Source organism: Brachyhypopomus gauderio, chromosome 15 (assembly GCF_052324685.1).
Source record: "Brachyhypopomus gauderio isolate BG-103 chromosome 15, BGAUD_0.2, whole genome shotgun sequence".
NCBI lineage: Eukaryota > Metazoa > Chordata > Actinopteri > Gymnotiformes > Hypopomidae > Brachyhypopomus > Brachyhypopomus gauderio.
Window position 1 is genome coordinate 18,182,124 of NC_135225.1, and position 22,075 is coordinate 18,204,198.

General features: G+C 49.8%; 1 protein-coding gene across 2 annotated transcripts in view; it reads left to right on the forward strand.

The window, feature by feature from the left end:
• nrg3a (neuregulin 3a) overlaps positions 1–22,075 on the forward strand; it is a 257,130-nt gene that overhangs the window by 150,406 nt on the left and 84,649 nt on the right. For both annotated transcript variants that reach the window (XM_076974131.1, XM_076974132.1), the window contains exon 2: positions 19,675–19,804. In XM_076974131.1, the coding sequence (XP_076830246.1) occupies positions 19,675–19,804 (130 nt within the window). The remainder of the gene's footprint in view (positions 1–19,674; positions 19,805–22,075) is intronic.

Below are 22,075 nucleotides of genomic sequence, written 5' to 3' on the forward strand. Positions count from 1 at the left end.
TTTGTGCTGAACGGCACGTGAGTCGTTCTTTGAAGCTTCATCAGTAGCTTTTGTGAGATCTGCTGGTGGTGGATGAAGTTTCTTAGATTGGATCTGTCTGCAGACTCACACTGGGCTCATCCAGAATCTATCAGAACACAACAGAATGCCCTGCAGACTTCAAAGTAGTAGAGTAGCTAAATACAGCCATTTTCCTCATGAATAAATGCAGTGGAAGTCTGTGGTCCACTGCCTTCACGTCCGGGCTTAAGTCTGCCACTGCGTTTGTGTGTTCGCAGATGAAGGAGGTATTCAGTGAGAGACTGTGGCTCTGTGGATAAGAGATATCAAAGTTAGCTCAGGGGAGACACTACCTGCCTGTGACCCCCTTCCCCATCACCGGTCCGTCCATCTGGGCCTCAGTTCCCACACCACAAGCACCTTGTGTCATAATCAGCAATGTCACCAATGATGGGTGGAGGTCAACCAACGGATTGTGGCATTCCACAGCCAACACTCATCTCAAAGACGTCCCCGTCCTGCATCTTTATGACGTGAGCCAATAGCAACAAGACACGGCAGCCAGAGGGGCGTGGCCAGCTCCACTGGGGTGTGGCCAGCGCCGCATCCTCCTGATGCCCGAAGTGCAGAGGTCTGCAGTAGTCGTGTGGGGTGAGGAGGAGTCGAGGAGATGAGGAGATGAAGAGATAAGGGCCGCACTTAAAGCTGCCAGAACAGCTCCAGACGTCCAAGGCTGCTTCTCCACTGTGGAGAGTGACATTTAATAAATGGCAGTTAGGAATGGTTGCCGTGGTGTCAAAGCAGAGTTTTATTTTGTTTTGGTCTCCTCAAAAGTAAACGTCAATGTACATAGTCATGGTGGCACATGTTCTCCAGGGACACAGGAGACGGTCATGCAGAGTACTAGAGGCCTTCTCCACCCTGAGAGAATGCTGGACACGTTCTCCACCCTGAGAGAATGCTGGAGACGTTCTCCACCCTGAGAAAATGCTGGACACGTTCTCCACCCTGAGAGAGTGCTAGACGTGTTCTCCACCATGAGAGAGTGCTAGATGTGTTCTCCACCCTGAGAGAGTTGCAGGTTCCTGTGCTGATAAGAATGGAGTTGAACACCACATGCTTGAGGGCAATGTCCTCAGTCTCATATCCATCATGTCCTCAATCTCATGTCCATCATGTCCTCAGTCTCATGTCTATCAAGTCCTCAGTCTCATGTCCATCATGTCCTCAATCTCATGTCCATCATGTCATCAGTCTCATGTCTATCAAGTCCTCAGTCTCATGTCCATCATGTCTTCAGTCTCATGTCCTCAGTCTCATGTCCATCATGTCCTCAGTCTCATGTCCATCATGTCCTCAGCCTCATGACCATCAAGTCCTCAGTCTCATGTCCATCATGTCCTCAATCTCATGTCCATCATGTCCTCAGTCTCATGTCCATTACTCACCTGCAAACAACTGAACAGAATCTTTTTTTGGCTATCATGGTAAAGAAATCCATATTTGCAGCCATGCAGACGGGGGCATTGTGAGAGTAGACTGACCTGCTCACGCAAACACGACTCCTTCTCCTGCACTTCAGCTGCTCAACTACTTTCTCTGCAGTGGATCATGACGTCTGTTCTTTCGGACAGAACGAGCCGATGAATCCACACCCACTGTTCAACTGCTACAGGTCCAAATAAATGGCAAATTCTGACACGGGGCCCTCAGTGATTTCTCTCTGAGGAAAAACGTTTGACCCGCTACTGTTCCCGCTGCTCCGTATTTAAATGTGCGTTTCAAAGCTCGGCGCAGAGGGGAGCGACTTTGAGAGGTAATATCCCACCTGTGAACGCGCCTGCCGAGAGGAAGATTAGCACGTGGGGCAGTACGGCATCTCCACCCTGATCTTACCCAGTGGTGGTGGAGGCCGTGTCAGTGTGGGGTTAATGTGGAGCAGATAGACCTGACAGGGAGTAGAACCACCCAGATGACAGAGAGTCAGAGGGCCAAAGAAAAGCTCCACACAGCCAGCTGACAAAGCACATGGAGGCCCCCTGTGGATGTGCGCAAGCTGCGTATGTGTGTGTGTGTGTGTGTGTGTGTGTGTGTGTTTAGACATGTGCAGCACATCTTCTCATTAGGAAGCAGATAAAGTCTGAACCCAGAGGCTGTGACGGTCTGGTACCAGTGTGACTGCCATATTGGGAGCTCCATAGCCCATCAGTGCTGCTTAGTCTGGGCGGCTTCCACACCGCTAAAGCTGATAGTAGAAGTGGTCGCTGTGTTGCTGGTTATTTTAACACACTGAGGGTTTTCTAGATATGGCGATAATCACACCTTGTATCTCACTGCAGTGCCACTGCGCTTGGCACCTTCGTGTCATCGCCATTGTTGTTTCTCAGCTATTGTGACTCATTCCTTCATATGAGGTGCTGCTGTGTTTGTGTTTACATGCAGAGGAGCATAATGACCACGTATGAATGTGAGGAGCGATTGTTTGCAGCCATGTCTCCCCGCCGTCTTTAACCCAACTGACTCTCTGTAAAACTGCTGATTAGAAGATTCCTCCATGTGCTGCAGTGTTGCACATATTCAATCAGTGTGAGCTGAGAAAATGAGAGAGAGGCTACGCCAGAGACCTGGGTTCAGAAGAACAGACACCACTTGACTGAGAAAAGAGTGATAGATCCCAGAGAGAGAGAGAGAGAGAGAGAGAGAGAGAGAGAGAGAGAGAGAGAGGAGATTTAGGAATTTGTCAAAACCAGCGCAGTGGTATGATGGATGTTAATGAATGTGGACAAGGAGCGCTGCTTTGTTAGGGAGCGACATGAGTGTGTGTGCAGGTGTGTATCCATGTGGTTTTCATTTCTTTATATGGTGTGAAATATTATAGCTCAGTAAGTACTAAATGCATGTTTAAGATGCATTTTCATGTTTATGTTGCTGCTGACTGTGTTGGTCTAACTCCTCCCACCACTCTCCTGGACTCTGACTCTGTTGGGTTTAACCCCTCCCACCACTCTCCTGGGCTCTGACTGTGTTAGTCTAACTCCTCCCACCACTCTCCTGGACTCTGACTGTGTTAGTCTAACTCCTCCCACCACTCTCCTGGGCTCTGACTGTGTTAGTGTAACTCCTCCCACCACTCTCCTGGACTCTGACTGTGTTAGTCTAACTCCTCCCACCACTCTCCTGGACTCTGACTGTGTTAGTCTAACTCCTCCCACCACTCTCCTGGAATCTGACTGTGTTAGTCTAACTCCTCCCACCACTCTCCTGGACTCTGACTGTGTTGGTCTAACTCCTCCCACCACTCTCCTGGACTCTGACTGTGTTGGGTCTAACCCCTCCCACCACTCTCCTGAACATTGACTGTGTTGGTCTAACTCCTCCCACCACTCTCCTGGACTCTGACTGTGTTGGTCTAACTCCTCCCACCACTCTCCTGGACTCTGACTGTGTTAGTCTAACTCCTCCCACCACTCTCCTGGACTCTGACTGTGTTAGTCTAACTCCTCCCACCACTCTCCTGGACTCTGACTGTGTTGGTCTAACTCCTCCCACCACTCTCCTGAACATTGACTGTGTTGGGTCTAACCCCTCCCACCACTCTCCTGGACTCTGACTGTGTTGGGTCTAACCCCTCCCACCACTCTCCTGGACTCTGACTGTGTTGGGTCTAACTCCTCCCACCACTCTCCTGGACTCTGACTGTGTTGGGTCTAACCCCTCCCACCACTCTCCTGAACATTGACTGTGTTGGGTCTAACCCCTCCCACCACTCTCCTGAACATTGACTGTGTTGGTCTAACTCCTCCCACCACTCTCCTGGACTCTGACTGTGTTGGTCTAACTCCTCCCACCACTCTCCTGGACTCTGACTGTGTTGGTCTAACTCCTCCCACCACTCTCCTGAACATTGACTGTGTTGGGTCTAACCCCTCCCACCACTCTCCTGGACTCAACTTCCTGTCATCCCTCAGACTCAAATGTGTGTGTGTACGTGTGTGTGTGTGCGTGCGTGTGTGTGTGTGTGTGTGTGTGTGACACTGGAGGGCGTAACCTTGCTCTTTACACTCTGGTCTACGGCTGGCTGCCACCTATGGAGAGATTAATTATATCTCTCAGTGGGGAGATTATTGGCTCTGCTTTCCTGCATTTACGTCAGACACCTGTGTGTGTGCGTGCGTTTGTGTGCATGTGTGTGCGTGTGTATGTGTGTGTGTGTATGTGTGTGTGTGTATCTGTGCATATGTGTGCATGTGTGTGTGTGCGTGTGTGTGTGTCTAAATCTGTGCATATGTGTTCATGTGTGTGTGTGTATTTGTCACAGTGGACACTGTTGTGCGAACTCCTTAAGGCAAACATCCCAGGACAGATGGTCAGTTGTTATTCGGAACTGCAGCTCACAGTTCCACCACCAGTCAAGAGTTCCTGTTGTTGTGGTATTTGATGGTTGTCATATAGTGGGGTGACCCCAGTATGTGGTGGATTTTGATTGGTTAGTTGCAAACTCTGTACTTGGTGAAGACTGAAGGAGGTGTGGATGGTGGATGAAGGGTGGAGGGTGTTGGAGGAGAGTCAGAGTGGAGCTGGACAGAAGTTCAGAGAACATCTCTGGAGTTTGTCTTTCTCTCTGCCCCCCCCCCCCCCTCCACTCTCCCTCTCTTCCACTGTCCATCAAACATTGAGGTAATATTCTGAATGCTGTATTTCAATTATTTATAACATTTGTTTCACCTCATTACAATCCCTTAATTAACCAATTAATAATGTGTAACTAATGAGTTTCTGTTACACTAATTAATCCTGTGTTACCTTAAATTCACGTGAGGCTCTGTTCTGCAGACACACGTATATAATGTAAATGTAAGTACTCCCCAACCACAGTGAACAACCAGCTGCACTTTTATAGATTGCCGACACTAATTTCTTGTATACAATCTGCTCTGCATGGTTACCACGTTAAACCATAAATGGGGCTCAAGGAACACTAACCCAGACTCTGATGGTTTCTGTAGCTTGTCCACTGTCATGGTTGTGCACTGTCTGGTTGGTTTGCCTCTGCGTTATCTGTTTGGATCTGGGGAGCCCACAGTTTAATATCAAATGGTAAAATAGTAAATATAGTAAAATGACACTGTACAGTGCAGTTATACTGGATATGTGTAGTGTAGAGTGATGTAACATAACATGACGCTGTCCAGAAAGGACTACCCAGCATGCTCCACACACACCTGCTGCCAGGAAAGGTGTGTGTAGGGTGTGTGAAGGTGTGTGGAAGATGTGCGGAAGGGCTCAAGCAGGGCGACACTTTCACGTAATTCCCCACACTGACTTTTAATTACTTCATTAACCTTTCCAAAGAAGCAGTGGAATTATTTACACAGAATTTCAGTCTGACTTTGCACATGGAGGGATTATGGGGAGGGGAGCAGGGAAAATAAATAACCCAGTTAGCCATCAAAGTGTGTGTGCATGTGTGTGTGTGTGTCTGTGTGTGTGAATGCATGTGTGTATGCATGTTTGTGTGTGTGTGTGTGTGTGTGTGTGTGTGTGTGTGTGTGTGTGTGTGTGTATTTGTGACTGAGACACTTTTCAGGTCTTTCACATGCATATCAGCACAGATTGAGTGCAGACTCACATGAGGGAGTGGGGTGGAGGTGGTGGAGGTGGTGGAGGTGGAGGTGGTGGTGGTGGTGGAGGTGGTGGAGGTGGTGGAGGTGGAGGTGGTGGAGGTGGTGGTGGTGGTGGAGGTGGTGGAGGTGGAGGTGGTGGAGGTGGTGGAGGTGGAGGTGGAGGTGGTAGAGGTGGTGGAGGTGGTGGAGGTGGAGGTGGTGGAGGTGGTGGAGGTGGAGGTGGAGGTGGTGGAGGTGGTGGAGGTGGTGGAGGTGGTGGAGGTGGAGGTGGTAGAGGTGGTGGAGGTGGTGGAGGTGGAGGTGGTGGAGGTGGTGGTGGTGGAGGTGGTGGAGGTGGTGGTGGTGGTGGAGGTGGAGGTGGTGGAGGTGGAGGTGGTAGAGGTGGTGGAGGTGGTGGAGGTGGAGGTGGTGGAGGTGGTGGTGGAGGTGGAGGTGGTGGAGGTGGAGGTGGTGGAGGTGGTGGTGGAGGTGGAGGTGGTGGAGGTGGTGGAGGTGGAGGTGGTGGAGGTGGTGGTGGAGGTGGAGGTGGTGGAGGTGGAGGTGGTGGAGGTGGTGGAGGTGGAGGTGGTGGAGGTGGAGGTGGTGGTGGAGGTGGAGGTGGTGGAGGTGGAGGTGGTGGAGGTGGTGGTGGAGGTGGAGGTGGTGGAGGTGGTGGAGGTGGTGGAGGTGGTGGAGGTGGAGGAGGGGGGGTGGACGTAGAGCCATGAGTCAGTGTGACAGCACCATTTACACAGACACTCTTCACCATGTTTCTCTCTCTGTATCTCTCTTCCTTCTCTCTTTTGGTCTCTTCTGTTCTCTCTCTCTCCCTCCCTCTCTCCCTTCCTCTCTCTCACTCCCTCTCTCCCTTCCTCTCTCTCTCTCTCTTCTTCCTTCTCTCTCTCTCCCTCCCTCACTCTCTCCCTCTCTCTCCCTCCTTCTCTCTCTCTCCCTCTCACCCTTTCTTCCTCTCTCTCCCTCTCTCCCTCAATTTCTCTCTCTCCTCAGTCACACAGAAAGAGAAAGCGTAGTTTTGGGTGTTCTGAAGACCCCATCATAGAGACGGGGCCACACTGTATAACGATGTTGTGCTTTTCTCGCGGTCTGACCCGTCTTAATGGTGCCTGTCGACAGCTTTGCTCATGCCTCCTGAGCTACACTTGACCTTCACGCATGCGGTCAGCGATGTTCTCAGCGAGGCAGGGCGGTGTTGGACGAGGGGCTCCTCCGCACCTCACCTGCTCTCTCCACTACGGCTGCTGGCACTGACTCAGCCGTCCCACAGCAGAGTGGAAGTGGCACCATTCAGTCCAGACAGGTTTTCTATGGCCCGCTCAGTGTGGGACAGAGAGTGTGTACTTGAGGACAGAGGCTGTGGACCCCTAGAATGGGCTCATAATGGCTATCGACTGCTCGTCTTGATGACAACGCCTGACCAGGAACATTTCAACCAGCTTTGTGGTGTGAAGCGAGGTCCACCTGTGCGCAGGGAGAGGGGGGTGTGTGGGGGTGAGGGGGGGTGAGAGAGGGGGGTGTGTGGGGGTGAGGGGGGTGAGAGAGGGGGGGTGTGTGGGGGGTGAGGGGGGTGAGAGAGAGGGTGTGTGGGGGTGAGGGGGGGGGGTGAGAGGGGGTGTGGAGGAGACAGAGACTGCAAGAGACAGAGAAAAGGGGGAGAAGGAGAAAACAAGTGAAAAAGAGCAGTGCTAACTTGAAACTGTCTAATCAGCAAAGGTCAGAGTGCTGATTACAATAATCGATTGTGACTGTGGGTTTGTTTGTGTGTGTGTGTGTGTGTGTGTGTGTGTGTGTGTGTGTGTGTGTGTCGACAGGTATTAGAGAGAAAAGAGAAAATACTTGTAATCAGATCACAGAGATCTAGCTTGTCGTTTTGTGTCTCTTTAAATCACTTCTGACCACCCGGGAATCCGACTGCCTGGAATTATCCAGGAAATCTAATTATGGAACACCTGATCTCACCACTCTGTTATCAGATATGAACCATCTCAGGTTTGAAATGGCTTAGGAGGAAAGAGATCATTTCTTCATTTCTTCCACATAAAGTCTGTAAAGTCTTTCTCAGCACACAGACCTTTTTTTTTTATTTATCAGACACATATGAATACTTAAATAAATGTAATATAGCTATATGGTTAATGGATAAACACAATACAGCAACCAAAGCCAAGCTAATTTAAAATGAAATCAGTTTACCATCTGCTTTTGATGGAGAACGGGTGGTGTATGAGGACGTCTACGTCATCACAGGCACGGGTGACACTACTGGAGTACATTTAAACATAGTGGAACAGCGCTACTGTGTATTTTATAAATGTCTGTCAGAACTGCTAAGACGTCTCTGTGCACAGAGCAAGAACTTTTCATAACACGCCAAAAACGACTGTAGCAGAAGTTAACACCACTGCAGCGATTGGGTCCCGTGTTCCTCCATGACGAAACCTCCGAAAGAATCTGGTGTCATTAAGAAATCCATTTTTACTTCTCCTTGAAGTACAGTTAGCCGAGGGTGGGAGAAACTCCCTCACACTGATGTCAGGAGTTGAAGATCAGCCCTTTGATCGAAATAAATGTTAGTGAGTCACCTGTTGTCCATCACATTTCCCACGCACGGAAACCTTTGTTAATAATAATAATAATACAGTAATAAGAAGAAATAAAACAGGAAAATGTAATTTTTTTGAGAATGTCATTCAGCCATAAGATGGATCACCACAACCAGAAAATATGCATTTATTCATAAAAAAACTGCTTTGATGAGCCCTTTCATTCATGTGCTGAATCTGAACATGTTTTAGCCACAGTTATCTTACACTGCTTTTTCTGCACCACGCACCACCCTTTCCCAATCTCACGTTTCATGACAATCGCCTGCTATTTGTTCACCATGTTTTGGTTCTCCACACTCTGTAAGCCCACAGGTCCCTGCCTGTCGTCCTGCGACTAAACCCGTCGCAAAATATCTGCCTCTCAAATTCTGCGTAGCGCTGTTACTGCTGCGTAGCGCTGTTACCACCGTGTAGCGCTGTTACTGCCGCGTAGCACTGTTACTGCTGCGTAGCGTTGTTACTGCTGCGTAGCACTGTTACGGTTGTGTAGCGCGGTTACAGGTGTGTAGCGCTGTTACTGCTGTGTAGCGCTATTACCGCTGCATAGCACTGTTACTGCTGCGTAGCGCTGTTACGGTTGTGTAGCGCTGTTACCACCGTGTAGCGCTGTTACTGCTGTGTAGCACTGTTACGGTTGTGTAGCGCTGTTACAGCCGTGTAGCGCTGTTACTGCTGTGTAACGCTATTACCGCTGCATAGCACTGTTACTGCTGCGTAGTGCTGTTACGGTTGTGTAGCGTTGTTACCACCGTGTAGCGCTGTTACTGCTGTGTAGCACTGTTACTGCTGCGTAGTGCTGTTACGGTTGTGTAGCGCTGTTACCGTCGTGTAACGCTGTTACTGCTGCGTAGCGCTGTTACCGCCGTGTAGCGCTGTTACTGCTGCATAGCGCTGTTACGGTTGTGCAGTGCTGGTACCGCTGCGTAGCGCTATTACTGCTGCCTTGTCAGCTTGTTTTGTTTTGAGTTCACTCGAGTAGAGTTGTAACGGAAAATAAAGACTATCTCCACTTCAACTATCACCTCATCACCCTCCTAATAATCTCCAAACTGTGAAGGATGCCTTCATATCGTTTTCTGAGGTTGGAAAAAAACAAACAAACAAGGAAACATAAAATAACACAGCCTATGCAGGAGGTGTCACCTGTGGTTGTTCTATCACATATCACATTGAGCGATGTGGAAGAGTCTCGGAGTTGAACTGAAGACTGTTTATGCTTCTGTTTAGCGTAGTGGTGAGAGTCTGTGAGACACACTAATCCGCATCTCTTCTCACCGTCTCTGTGACTGACGGTCCTCTGGTCGTGGATATGTTTCCATCGCTGCTGTAACCTTTATTAAGCGCAGTGGAAGCGCTTCGCTGCAGAGAAATCTTAGTTCCCCTCGCCTACTTTCTATCAAGGAGGGCCCAGCACCTTTTCTAAAGGACAGAATGTTCCAAAATGAATGAATGTCTCTGTCCTCGCCTGTTTCAGAGTTCTGTTTCCAAGGCCTTCCTCTTGTGGTCTTCCTCTTAGCGCTTTATGTTTGGTGTGCTTCAGTTGCACGTTTAACCCGAGCTTCTGACACAGGTGCCTCCTCAGAATTAAACAGGCAGACCAAAAAGAACCTCCAACAGCAATAATGCGCTCTATTGATCAATATTGACCTCGAAATCATTCTGAAACGCACTCACGCACAGGCCTGTGCAAATGCATTATTGGTTTTCAGAGAAGTGATTTCCTCTGAACCAAACTCATAAGGTGTTTCTCTCTCTTGCTCTCTCGCTCTCTCTCTCTCTCTCTCTCTCTCTCTCTCTCTCTCTCTCTCTCTCTCTGTCTCTCTCTCCGAGGTGTTCTGGCTTGATTTACACATATCCGTAAAGGAGAGGCAAAGGTGTACGTGGATGGTTGTTGATTAGGAAGTAACTCCCCTTTTTCTGTGGCGAGAGTCCGTACGTCGGCGCCCATAACACACTCGCGAGGAGACGACCAGCTGCTCCTCAGTCTCGTCCTGCTCCAGTAATCAGAGTGGCTCCTTCTGATTTACCGTCTGCAGAATAAAAACAAATAGCTTTCCCAGTCCTCATGAAACCTATTTTGAGTAATTCTCTTACCCTTTCCCTTCATTATCTCTCTCTCTGTCCTTCTTTCCTTCTCCCTCCCTCTTTCCCTCTCTCCCTCCCCTCTAATCTCTCCCTCTCAACCCCCAAAACCCCCTCTTTCTCCCTCTCCTCTTTCTCTACATTATCTCATGGACAGCTGAGAGCAGGCTACTGAACCTCTCCCAAAAGTAAGAACATCCTTTTATATTCATTAGGAAGCGCTTCATTTCAACATGTCAGAGCATCATTTAGGAAGCTTAGAGCCCCGCGGGGGAGGAGAAGACCTGTGATGCAATAGGAAAGTGAAACCTTGGTACACACACAACATTTCAGTCTAATTGCATGGTGTGATGTTTGTGTGTGTGTGTGTGTGTGTGTGTGTGTGTGTGTGTGTGCTTAACCTGCTTCTCAAATACAACCCTGATGGTGATGTAGTAATCTTCACGTGCCTCATTCCATTGGGCGTATCTACCGTCACTGTTCACTGTGCACATCAGAATACCAACGAGCCCAGTGACCTTAGGCCAGGAACAGTGCTCGGAAGTCTTTGACACTCTGAGAAGGACTTTTGCACAAGCGTAGCCTCTTCACCCCTCGTTCAGCTCTCTGATCGGGGGATCCGGAGGGCTTTGGATCAGGGCTGCAGTCAGTACTCACGTCCTCCAGACGGGCCATCTGTGTCTGACAGGAGTGCAGGATCACATGAAGGCCAGCGAGCACGTCACCGCGTTCCTCAGCTCACGACTAACGGCAGATTGGCACAACATCTCACCTTTCACCCGGAAGTGTGTCCAGCTAGTACTGAGTACAGCAGGAACCTCCTGGACAAGGGCTGGATACCAATGGCCAAACTCTGGACTGTGAAGCCCTGTTCTCATCTGCTGCTCCTGCTGTGTGGTCTGACACAGACATAACCGTGATTACACTGAACTCTTTGGCTCTGTCCAACCACAAATGGTCAATAGTTATTCAGACTGTAAATCAATGTCCCAACACCAGCTGTGAGATCTGGGTAATACTAGTATGTGGTGACTTTTGATTGGTCAGTGGTGGCAAACTGTTGTCGGTTGAGATTGTGTGAAGGAGGTGTGGATCTGAGGGTGTTTGGATGGAGCTGGATGGAGCTGGAAAACTGATGACTGAGGACTGGAGCTCAGATACATTTGCTCTGTCTCTGTGTGAAGATAATCATCACTAACTGGTTGAAAAGTATCCAATCTGATGTGCAGGTTCACCATCTTCAACTATAAACTAGACGAACTGTAAACCTCTAACAAAGCAGACGGTTTTAGCATTAAAGGAACTTTATAAAGCTGGTTATTCTCATGACTTACGCTGGGCTGGGCTGTTCTTTCTAACACATTTGTAATTATAATTTGGATTCAGACGTATGTATTAGGTTTTACACACCATCAACCTTCACCTGCCCCAGATGCCGTTGTTGGGTGTATCTAAGCGTGGCAGGGGTTTGTAAACATGGTAACAACCCCCGCAGAGTCACAGGGGAGAGTTCACATCTGCTCGTCGGAGGCTGAGACGATCTCCAGGCACTGTGCTTGCACCCCACGGGGGCAAATATGAGGAGCTGAGATCAGACATCTGCACACAGGTCAGACGAAATAGATTAGGCTGTCCAGCTGGAAGATTAACACCCATCGATCTCATGTGCTGGGTTCACCTTCGTGTTACATGACTCTGCAGGCTTGAGATCTCTCCCTCTTTCTCCTTCTCTCTCTCTCTCTCTCTCCTTTGCTGCCTCTCTCTCTCTGGTTTTCTGTTTAAAGGACCTTCATTTACATGACAAAATCATACTGCATTGACGTTAAGCGTTAACACATGAACAGGAGTAACATGTACACACACACACACATGACTTTGGCAGTGAGCCGTATGTGCAGGACACACACTTGTTGTGGTGCTGCTGTTTCTCTGTGCTGGCGTCTGTCCAAGCGCGTCATCCTCCCACAGGCCGCCGTGGTCATCTCATGCTCGGACAGATGAGCGAGTGTTCACTGCCCTCCAGAGCTTGTGTTCCAACTGAATAAAACATCCTTAGGAAGTTTTGCTTCTTTTAAAGTGGATGACATTTATAAGCTCGACATCCATCCGTGGAAATTGATGTTTCAGATAGCGGCATGCACAGTAAAACCTGTTTAATGCTGGTAATGGTGATATTAGCTCATTCTTGTTAAGGGACTCAACGTATTAGAACGTCTGACAATAGAATCGTCAGAATGTGGATTTATGCGAGGACACTGAAGAATAATCAGGACCAGTGTAGACATGGATGGGTGTGTAGGTAGTTATCGTTATATCATTAGATTATCATCGTTCAGCTAATGGGGCATGTAGGGGTACTCCACCATGTATGGGCGTGTGTGTGCACGGGTGTGCAAGCTTGTTTGTGTGAATGCGGGTGTGTGTGTGTGTGTGTGTGTGTGTGTGTGTGTGTGTGTGTGTGTGTGTGTGTGTGTGTGTGTGTGTGTGTGTGTGTGTGTGAGCATGAGTGAGTGTGTGAGCCAGGTGAATAAAACAGAAAAACAATGAGAGAGAGAGTGAGAAAGAGTGAGAGTTCACAAAAGAGAGAACCTCTCTTTTTTCGCCAGCATATAGATGGCTGTATTATAGTCTAGCTTGCTTATTTATCAGCGAGATGGCCTAATGCATTTTGGCTGTGCGGTAGGGGGAGCAGGGAGCCCCCCCCCCTCCACTGCATGCTAATGAAAGAGTCCGCACTGTTAGTGCTGGCCCGGGGCACAGCCCTCCACACACACCCAGCTGGATGGAGAGGGATTGTGGGAGAACACTGCTGGATCACCACCAGCAGAACCACTGGACCATGGAGGTGGAGGTGGGGGTGAGGGTGGAGGTGGGGCACAGGTGCAGGTCCAGGTGCAGGTGGAGGTGGAGGTGAAGCTGGGGGTGATGGTGGAGGTGGAGGTGAAGAGATGCATGCATAGCAACGCAGAGCAGACCTAATACGGCTGGCCGTGGAGACGCCCCTCTCTGTCTCCATGTAATGTGTCTCTTAGACCTGTTGTGTGTTCATGGTTGTCCCATTATGAGAGGCAGATGTGAAGTGTACTGTGTGTGTGTGTGTGTGTGTGTGTGTGTGTGTGTGTGTGTGTGTGTGTGTGTGTGTGTGTGCGTGTGTGCGTGTGCGCGTGTGTGCGTGTGTGTGTGCGTGTATGTGTGCGTGTGTGTGTGTTTGTGTGCGTGTGTGTGTATGTGTGTGCGTGTGTGTGCGTGCGTGTGTGCGTGTGCGTGTGTGTGTGTGTGTGTGTGTGTGTGTGTGTGTGTGTGTGTGTGTGTGTGTGTGCTCTTTGTCACATGCCTCCACTGCTCACATCTGCATTGCAGCAGCTTTACAGTATGCCACTGTAGCCCTCACTGACACACTGCAGCTAGTGTGTGTGTGTGTGTGTGTGTGTGTGTGTGTGTGTGTGTGTGTGTGTGTGTGTGTGTGTGTGCGTTTGTGTATAGCCTGTGTCTTAACACTTTAAACACTTTTAAAGATTGTTAAACACACTCACTCATTCACGGACACACACCCCATTTGAACAGGAGTTCTGTGGGTCTATGGATAACCACAGCATTTCTGGAGGTCAGGAGTACGGACTGTGTGGCTGAGGTCAGAACAAGAGGAGAGCTGTGTCATCACATTACAGTGTGTTACAGCCCAATACAGCATGCTACAGTGTGTTACAGCACAATACTGCACAATACAGCACAATACAGCACGTTACAGTGTGTTACAGCCCAATACAGCACGTTACAGTGTGTTACAGCACAATACTGCACAATACAGCACAATACAGCACGTTACAGTGTGTTACAGCCCAATACAGCACGTTAGAGTGTGTTACAGCACAATACTGCACAATACAGCACAATACAGCACGTTACAGTGTGTTACAGCACAATACAGCGCAATAAAGCATAGCACAGTGTTTTACAGCACAATACAGTGTGTTACAGCACAATACAGCATGTTACAGTGTTTTACAGCCCAATACAGCACGTTACAGTGTGTTACAGCCCAATACAGCACAGTACAGTACAATACAGCACGTTACAGTGTGTTACAGCACAATACAGCACGGTACAGTGTGTTACTGCACAATACAGCACAATACTGCATGGTACAGTGTGTTAATGCACAATACAGCACAATACAGTGTGTTACAGCACAATACAGCCCAATACAGCACGTTACAGTGTGTTACAGCACAATACAGCACGTTACAGTGTGTTACAGCACAATACAGCATGGTACAGTGTGTTAATGGGCAGTCATGGCCTAGTGGTTAGGGAACTGGTCCCTCCGTGACCGGAGGGTCATGGGTTCGATTCCCAGACCTGAGGCCATGACTGAGGTGCCCCTGAGCAAGGCCCTTAACCCTCAATTGCTCACTTGTATAAAATGAGAAAAAAAAATGTAAGTTGCTCTGGATAAGGGCGTCTGCCAAATGCCGTAAATGTTAATGCACAATACAGCACAATACAGTGTGTTACAGCACAATACAGCCAAATACAGCACAATACAACATGTTACAGTGTGTTACACCACAATACAGCCTAATATAGTCTGTTACAGCACGTTACAGTGTGTTACAGCACAATACAGCTCAATACAGTCTGTTACAGCACAAAACAGCACGTTACAGTGTGTTATAGTACAATACAGCATGTTGCAGTGTATTACAGCAAAATACAGCACATTACAGTCTGTTACAGCACTATACAGCACGTTACAGTGTGTTACAGCACTATACAGCACGTTACAGTGTGTTACAGCACAATAGAGCATGTTATGGTGAATTAGGAGGTTACTGCATTTTATGCCAGCACAGCACATCACAGCACAGTATGGCACATTACCACATGTTATGTGGTGTTACGGCGTGTTACTGTCCGTTCCAGTGTGTTATACGTATTATAGCGTGTTACATTACAGGCTGGTTCGGTGCCTTCGCAGAAATCCCACCCTGAGATTTCAGTTCCTGCTAAACACCCTGTGGATTCACACCGATAGCATGACGGTGTTGTGAATTTAACACACACTGGTACCTGCATGCCTTCCATCCCCAGGTCTTATGCTGCTATCCACACACACACACACACACACACACACACACACACACACACACATGGTGACTCTCCTGCAGGCCTATTGGCCCAATATCTGCCGTTACGATTCAGTGGATTTGGATTGTGCAGATATATGAATGCTTGCACAGGCAGGAGGTATGTATGCAGGTGGGGAGTGTGTGTGTGTGTGTGTGTGTGTGTGTGTGTGTGTGTGTGTGTGTGTGTGTGTGTGTGTGTGTGTGTGTGTGCGTGTGTGTGTGTGTGTGTTTGTGAGTGTTTGGCAGTGCTCTGTGGGAAACAGCAGTAGTGACACAGTAGTGACACACATCAGTAGTTCAGAGTGAGTCTGATCACCGGTGCTGGGGCTGTTTCAGAGTGAGTCTGATCACCGGGGCTGGGGCTGTTTCAGAGTGAGTCTGATCACCGGTGCTGGGGCTGTTTCAGAGTGAGTCTGATCACCGGTGCTGGGGCTGTTTCAGAGTGAGTCTTCGGTTTTTGATCCAGTTTTTTTTCTTTTATATTCTGGCTCATCTCAAGATTATTCATGCGCAACCATGACTGGAATCCCCAAACGTCATATCACAACAGTCTATTTGATTTTTAATGGTGTATCATTACAGAGCAAAAAAAGGGATGGGTTGTGAGTCTTGTTGCGATTGGCTGCTAGACTGAACCTCTGGGCCAATCAGCTGACAGAAAAGACAACTGGCAGTAAATTGGCAATGTAACTGGAGGCTGGATGAGTTGTTGCTTTTGAGGCAGGGACCTAAAAGAGACACAAGTTTTTAGAAGCTTTTTTTTTGGAACATTTTGTGAACACAAATGTGAGCATGTTGTTTCAGTATGGATGGATCACCTTAGTGTGGGTTGCATATTCTTCACTAGATGAAAATTTAGTATCTAGTATCTATTACACACTTTCCTTCTCTCTCTCTCTCTCTCTCTCTCTCTCTCTCTGTCACTCTGTCTCACTTTCACACACACACACACACACACACACACACACACACACACACACACACACACACACAGCGTTCACCTACTGATTCATCTGCTGTCCTGAATTTCTGTTCATATTTCGCTGTGTCAGCCATACTGAGCATGTTCAGGTCACCTTGGTGGGACAGTACTGGATCCTGAGCACAGGGTCCAGATCTCCTCCACCTGCCCGGCACAGACAGCAGGAGTACTGCTACACTGATCCCGGGGCGTAGGTCATGACCCGGGCGACCCAATCCCGGGACACACCCGTGCACCTGTGCAGAGGCCGCACGGAGGTGTGGTTGCCATGATGAGATGCTCCTGCAGGTGTGGTTGCCATGCAGACATTCTACCAGAGGTGTAGTTGCTATGCCAACAAGTTGCTAGAGTCGACATGCCGCAGACACGCTGCAGACATGAGACACGCTGCCAGAGGTGTGGTTGCCATGTCGACACACTGCCGGAGGTGTGGTTGCCATGTCGACACACTGCCGGAGGTATGGTTGCCATGTAGACACACCTACAGCGGTCCTGGGCAGACACACACACGAGCACACTCACCCTGTAGGTGTGGTTACTGTGCATAACACATTATTTGTTTACTGTAGCTTTCACAAAGCTGAGCTGGTCCATGTTGGCATTCCAGAGAGGGACAGAGAGACAGAGGGACAAAGAGACAGACAGAGACACAGAGAGACAGAGGGACAGAGAGACAGAGGGACAGAGAGACAGAGAAACAGAGAGACAGAGGGACAGTCTAGGTGTAAATTCAAGCCTGAGGATTGTAGTGGGACAACCTTGTGCAGGGGACAACCTCATGTAAGGGAGAACCTCATGTAGGGGACAACCTCATGTAAGGGAGAACCTTGTGCAGCGGAGAACCTTGTGTATGGGACAACTTCATGTAGGGGAGAACCTCGTATAGGGGAGAACCTCATGTGTGGGACAACCTCGTGTAGGGGAGAACCTCTTGTAGGGGACAACCTCGTATAGGGGACAACCTCATGTAGGGGACAACCTCGTATAGGGGACAACCTCATGTAGGGGACAACCTCATGTAGGGGACAACCTCGTTAAGGGGACAACCTCGTGTAGGGGAGAACCTTGTGTAGGGGAGAACCTTGTGTAGGGGAGAACCTCGTGTAGGGGACAACATCGTGTAGGGGAGAACCACGTATAGGGGACAACCTCATGTAGGGGAGAACCTCGTGTAGGGGACAACATCGTGTAGGGGAGAACCACGTATAGGGAACAACCTCATGTAGGGGACAACCTCATGGCCTGCTGCAGGGATGTGTGTGAGGATCTGCTGTGTGTTAGGAGGAGAATCTCACTGTGCAGGTGTAACATCCCGTCACACTGACAGAACGTCACAATGAGATCGATGGATTACTCTGATTACATTTTGCAACAGCATGATGGCTGTGACAATCTTGATTTTATTTGTATAGCACCTTTCATATGTAAATATGTCTCACAGTGTGCAAACAAAACAAAAATGATAAAGGACTAAAATCAAAAATAGTTTTTAATAAAAGATGGAGGTGAATGGCTGAAGTGTATGGAGGAGCAACACCACGTGAGACCATGTACAACCTTCACAAATAATATAGTCATGTGACCAGCTGAAAAACAGTGTGAGTGGTGGAGGAGAGGAGAGGAGAGGAGGGAGGAGAGGAGAGAGGAGGAGAGGAGAGGAGGTGAGGAGAGGAGAAAGGAGAGGAGAGGTAAAGGGTGCTGAGTAGGAGCGTGTTCACACACACACACACACACACACACACACACACACACACACACACACAGTCTGTAAGCGTGTGCGCACATACACAGGCTGTAAGCTTGTTCACACACACAGGCTGTAAGCGTGTGCTCACACACACAGGCTGTAAGCTTGTTCACACACACAGGCTGTAAGCGTGTGCTCACACACACAGGCTGTAAGCGTGTGCTCACACACACAGGCTGTAGCCGATACACAGCTGTTTTACACACAATTATGCCCATGAGCCTGTAGCTCACCCGCCTCTCTCACTGTGAATACCAGTTCATTCCGTTACTCAGTAATTCAAAGTGATTCAGTAATTTGCAGTGTTTCAGCAACTCTGAATGATTCAGTATCATCCTGTAAAACCTCTATTAATCAAAACATCAATAAAATATCAGGAACTTTTCACGAACTTTTGCAAGATCAGTACTGCGATAATAATTAACAAACAGTGTATGGTGTTGACCTCGTCTGACCTGCAGTCACCTTCCCACAATCACATCCAGGGTCCCTCGGGACGACAGACCAGAGACGGACATGGTGCACTAATCGGATCAGAGCACCGCGCTGATATTGCGCTGGCGTCCCCGAACACCGGTGTCTGACCTATTCATCACAACAGAGTCTTACTAGTGCTGCACACTGCTACCTATATTCATCTCATTAGTCCAGAGAGAGCGATTACCCATCACTACAATCCATCTTCTCCCAGTCATGGATCAGCGGCAAAGTAAACACCCAGTGCATTGTATTAATGTTACACACTGTATTATAGGGCGCCGCTCTGGTGCCTAATGAGAGGCGGAATTCTGAGTGAAGGGTAGAGCTCTGAGTGAAGGGTGGAGCTCTGGGTGAAGGGTGGAGCTCTGAGTGAAGGGTGGAGCTCTGAGTGAAGGGTGGAGCTCTGGGTGAAGGGTGGAGCTCTGGGTGAAGGGTGGAGCTCTGGGTGAAGGGTGGAGCTCTGAGTGAAGGGTGGAGCTTTGAGTGAAGGGTGGAGCTTTGAGTGAAGGGTGGAGCTCTGGGTGAAGGGTGGAGCTCTGAGTGAAGGGTGGAGCTTTGAGTGAAGGGTGGAGCTCTGGGTGAAGGTTGGAGCTCTGAGTGAAGGGTGGAGCTTTGAGTGAAGGGTGGAGCTCTGAGTGAAGGGTGGAGCTCTGAGTGAAGGGTGGAGCTTTGAGTGAAGGGTGGAGCTCTGGGTGAAGGGTGTAGTCGCACAGGCAAACCTGCTGGATCTGCTGGTACCGTTTGGGTCTGAACCTGCTTGGGTAAGGAGATGCTGAGGTATTGATCTGCGCTGAAATGCGCATGATGACAGAAGTGAGTTGGGGCTCCAGCAGGTGTATTTGTTCCACTACTGCTAAAAACCACACACACACACACACACACACACAAACACACACACACAGCGATACTCGTCTGAACTCTTTGACTTTGTTGCGTTCATCACTGAGTTGTTCCCTGTTTTTTGTGTCTTAAGCACCAGGTGACCTTGGTCCTCACTAACCATGTTGTCTTCACTGTTTCTTCACAGCTGCCCCAACTCTCCCGCCGCTGAAGTCGGAGCACTTCAAGCCCTGTCAGGAGAAGGACCTGGCCTACTGCCTGAACGACGGCGAGTGCTTCGTCATCGAGACCCTCAGTGGCCCTCACAAGCACTGCAGGTAGGAGGCACTGCGCTATACAGACGGCCCAGCACACGGCTGACGGAAATCCCACATTCCATTTATCTAGAGTGATGTCAGCCAATTTTACTGTCTGTCTGTCTGTTTGTCTGTCTCTCTCTCTCTCTCTACCTCTCTCTCTTCCTCCCTCTCTCATTATCCCTTCTCCCCCTCTGTCTCTTTCTCCCTCTCCCTTTCCCTCTCTCATTCTCTTTCTCTGTTTCTCTCTTTCGCTCTCCCTCTCTCTCTCCTTGTGTCTGTCTCTTCCCCCCTCTTTCTCTTTTTCTTTCTCTTTAATTAATTGATGATGATTGTTATTTCTTATTATTTTACTACTGTTTTTCATACTTTTCTCACACTGGGACTCTGTTACCGTGACTACTTAGTCCTACTAACGATGACAGTGCTGTCATACCTGACATCCCTCCAAGCTAATTAAAAGTGGCGCTTCACAGAAGTTCATTACAAGCACGTTGCCTTGGTGACTGTTGCCTCCTCCTGTGCCTGGCAACGGGACGCCGAAAGTAGACGTGTTTGGCGAGCCGCCAGCCACACGGGCCGTTCAGAACCTCAAAGCTGCACGTCCCGCGCTAGAAAGGCGAGTCGGTCCTGCCTGAGTGGCCGACACGTTTGTCAATCCCCCGTAGCAAGATGAAGGAGTGATGAGTAATGAGTGGACACCAGAGACGCTCGGAGGAGGACAGGGACTCCTCTGTGCGGGGACCGTGTCTGTAGATCTGCTGGGTGTTCCGGGTTTTTGGCTGGTGGTTGAAGATTGTCTGCCTCTAGAAATGTTTGCTTTGTCTGGCTAATTAAGTCACAATGAACAAACCGCTATGAAGCAGCCGTGTGAGGATCTCCAGTAGTGTGAGGTCTCCGCAGCCAGACATATGGCGTTAGGTGAGGATGAGCGCCCAGACAGCTACCCTCACACTCCTCACACAGCACCGTGTTCTCAGCACGTGTATGAAGATTAACCAGCTCAGGATCAGGGCACTTAGAGTGAGAGAGAGAGAGGGAGAGAGAGGGAGAGAGAGAGAGAGAGAGGGAGAGAGAGAGAGAGAGAGAGAGAGAGAGAGGAGAGAGAGGGAGAGAGATGATGGCAGAGAGGGAGAGGGAGAGAGAGAGATAGAGAGAGAGAGTGTTGAATGAGTTCATCTGTATTGCCAGTGCTGTATGTGAAGTTCGGTATCATATCATATGGTAAAGTCCCAGCTACATTTCCTATGACTTTCAGCATTGTCATGGCAACGCGGCACTTTGTGAAGCTGTGGGTGGTCACCGTGGTGACAGACAGCTGGCCTTGAAGCGGCATAAACAGGAAGTGATGCGGAGACGCGAGCAGCAACAAAACTAACTGTGCCGCCCGCCGCCCGTGTGCTGTCCGTGTTGGCCCGTTGCTGGGGACGTGGTGTAGGGGTGGTGCTGTGTGGCGGGTGGTGTAGGGGAGGGTAGTGCTGGGGCGTGGTGTAGGGTGGTGCTGTATGGTGGGTGGTGCTGTATGGTGGGTGGTGTTGTGGGGGTGGTGTAGGGGGTGGTGTAGGGGTGGTGCTGTGTGGCGGGTGGTGTAGGGGAGGGTAGTGCTGGGGCGTGGTGTAGGGTGGTGCTGTATGGTGGGTGGTGTTGTGGGGGTGGTGTTGTGGGGGTGGTGTAGGGGGTGGTGTAGGGGTTGTGCTGTGTGGCGGGTGGTGTAGGGGAGGGTAGTGCTGGGGCGTGGTGTAGGGTGGTGCTGTATGGTGGGTGGTGCTGTATGGTGGGTGGTGTTGTGGGGGTGGTGTAGGGGGTGGTGTAGGGGTGGTGCTGTGTGGCGGGTGGTGTAGGGGAGGGTAGTGCTGGGGCGTGGTGTAGGGTGGTGCTGTATGGTGGGTGGTGTTGTGGGGGTGGTGTTGTGGGGGTGGTGTAGGGGGTGGTGTAGGGGTGGTGCTGTGTGGCGGGTGGTGTAGGGGAGGGTGGTGCTGGGGCGTGGTGCAGGGTGGTGCTGTATGGTGGGTGGTGTTGTGGGGGTGGTGTAGGGGGTGGTGTAGGGGTGGTGCTGTGTGGCGGGTGGTGTAGGGGAGGGTGGTGTAGGGGGTGGTGTAGGGTGGTGCTGTATGGTGGGTGGTGTTGTGGGGGTGGTGTAGGGGAGGGTGGTGTAGGGGGTGGTGTAGGGGTGGTGCTGTGTGGCAGGTGGTGTAGGGGAGGGTGGTGCTGGGGCGTGGTGCAGGGTGGTGCTGTATGGTGGGTGGTGTTGTGGGGGTGGTGTAGGGAGTCAAGCTACATTTCGTCTTGACT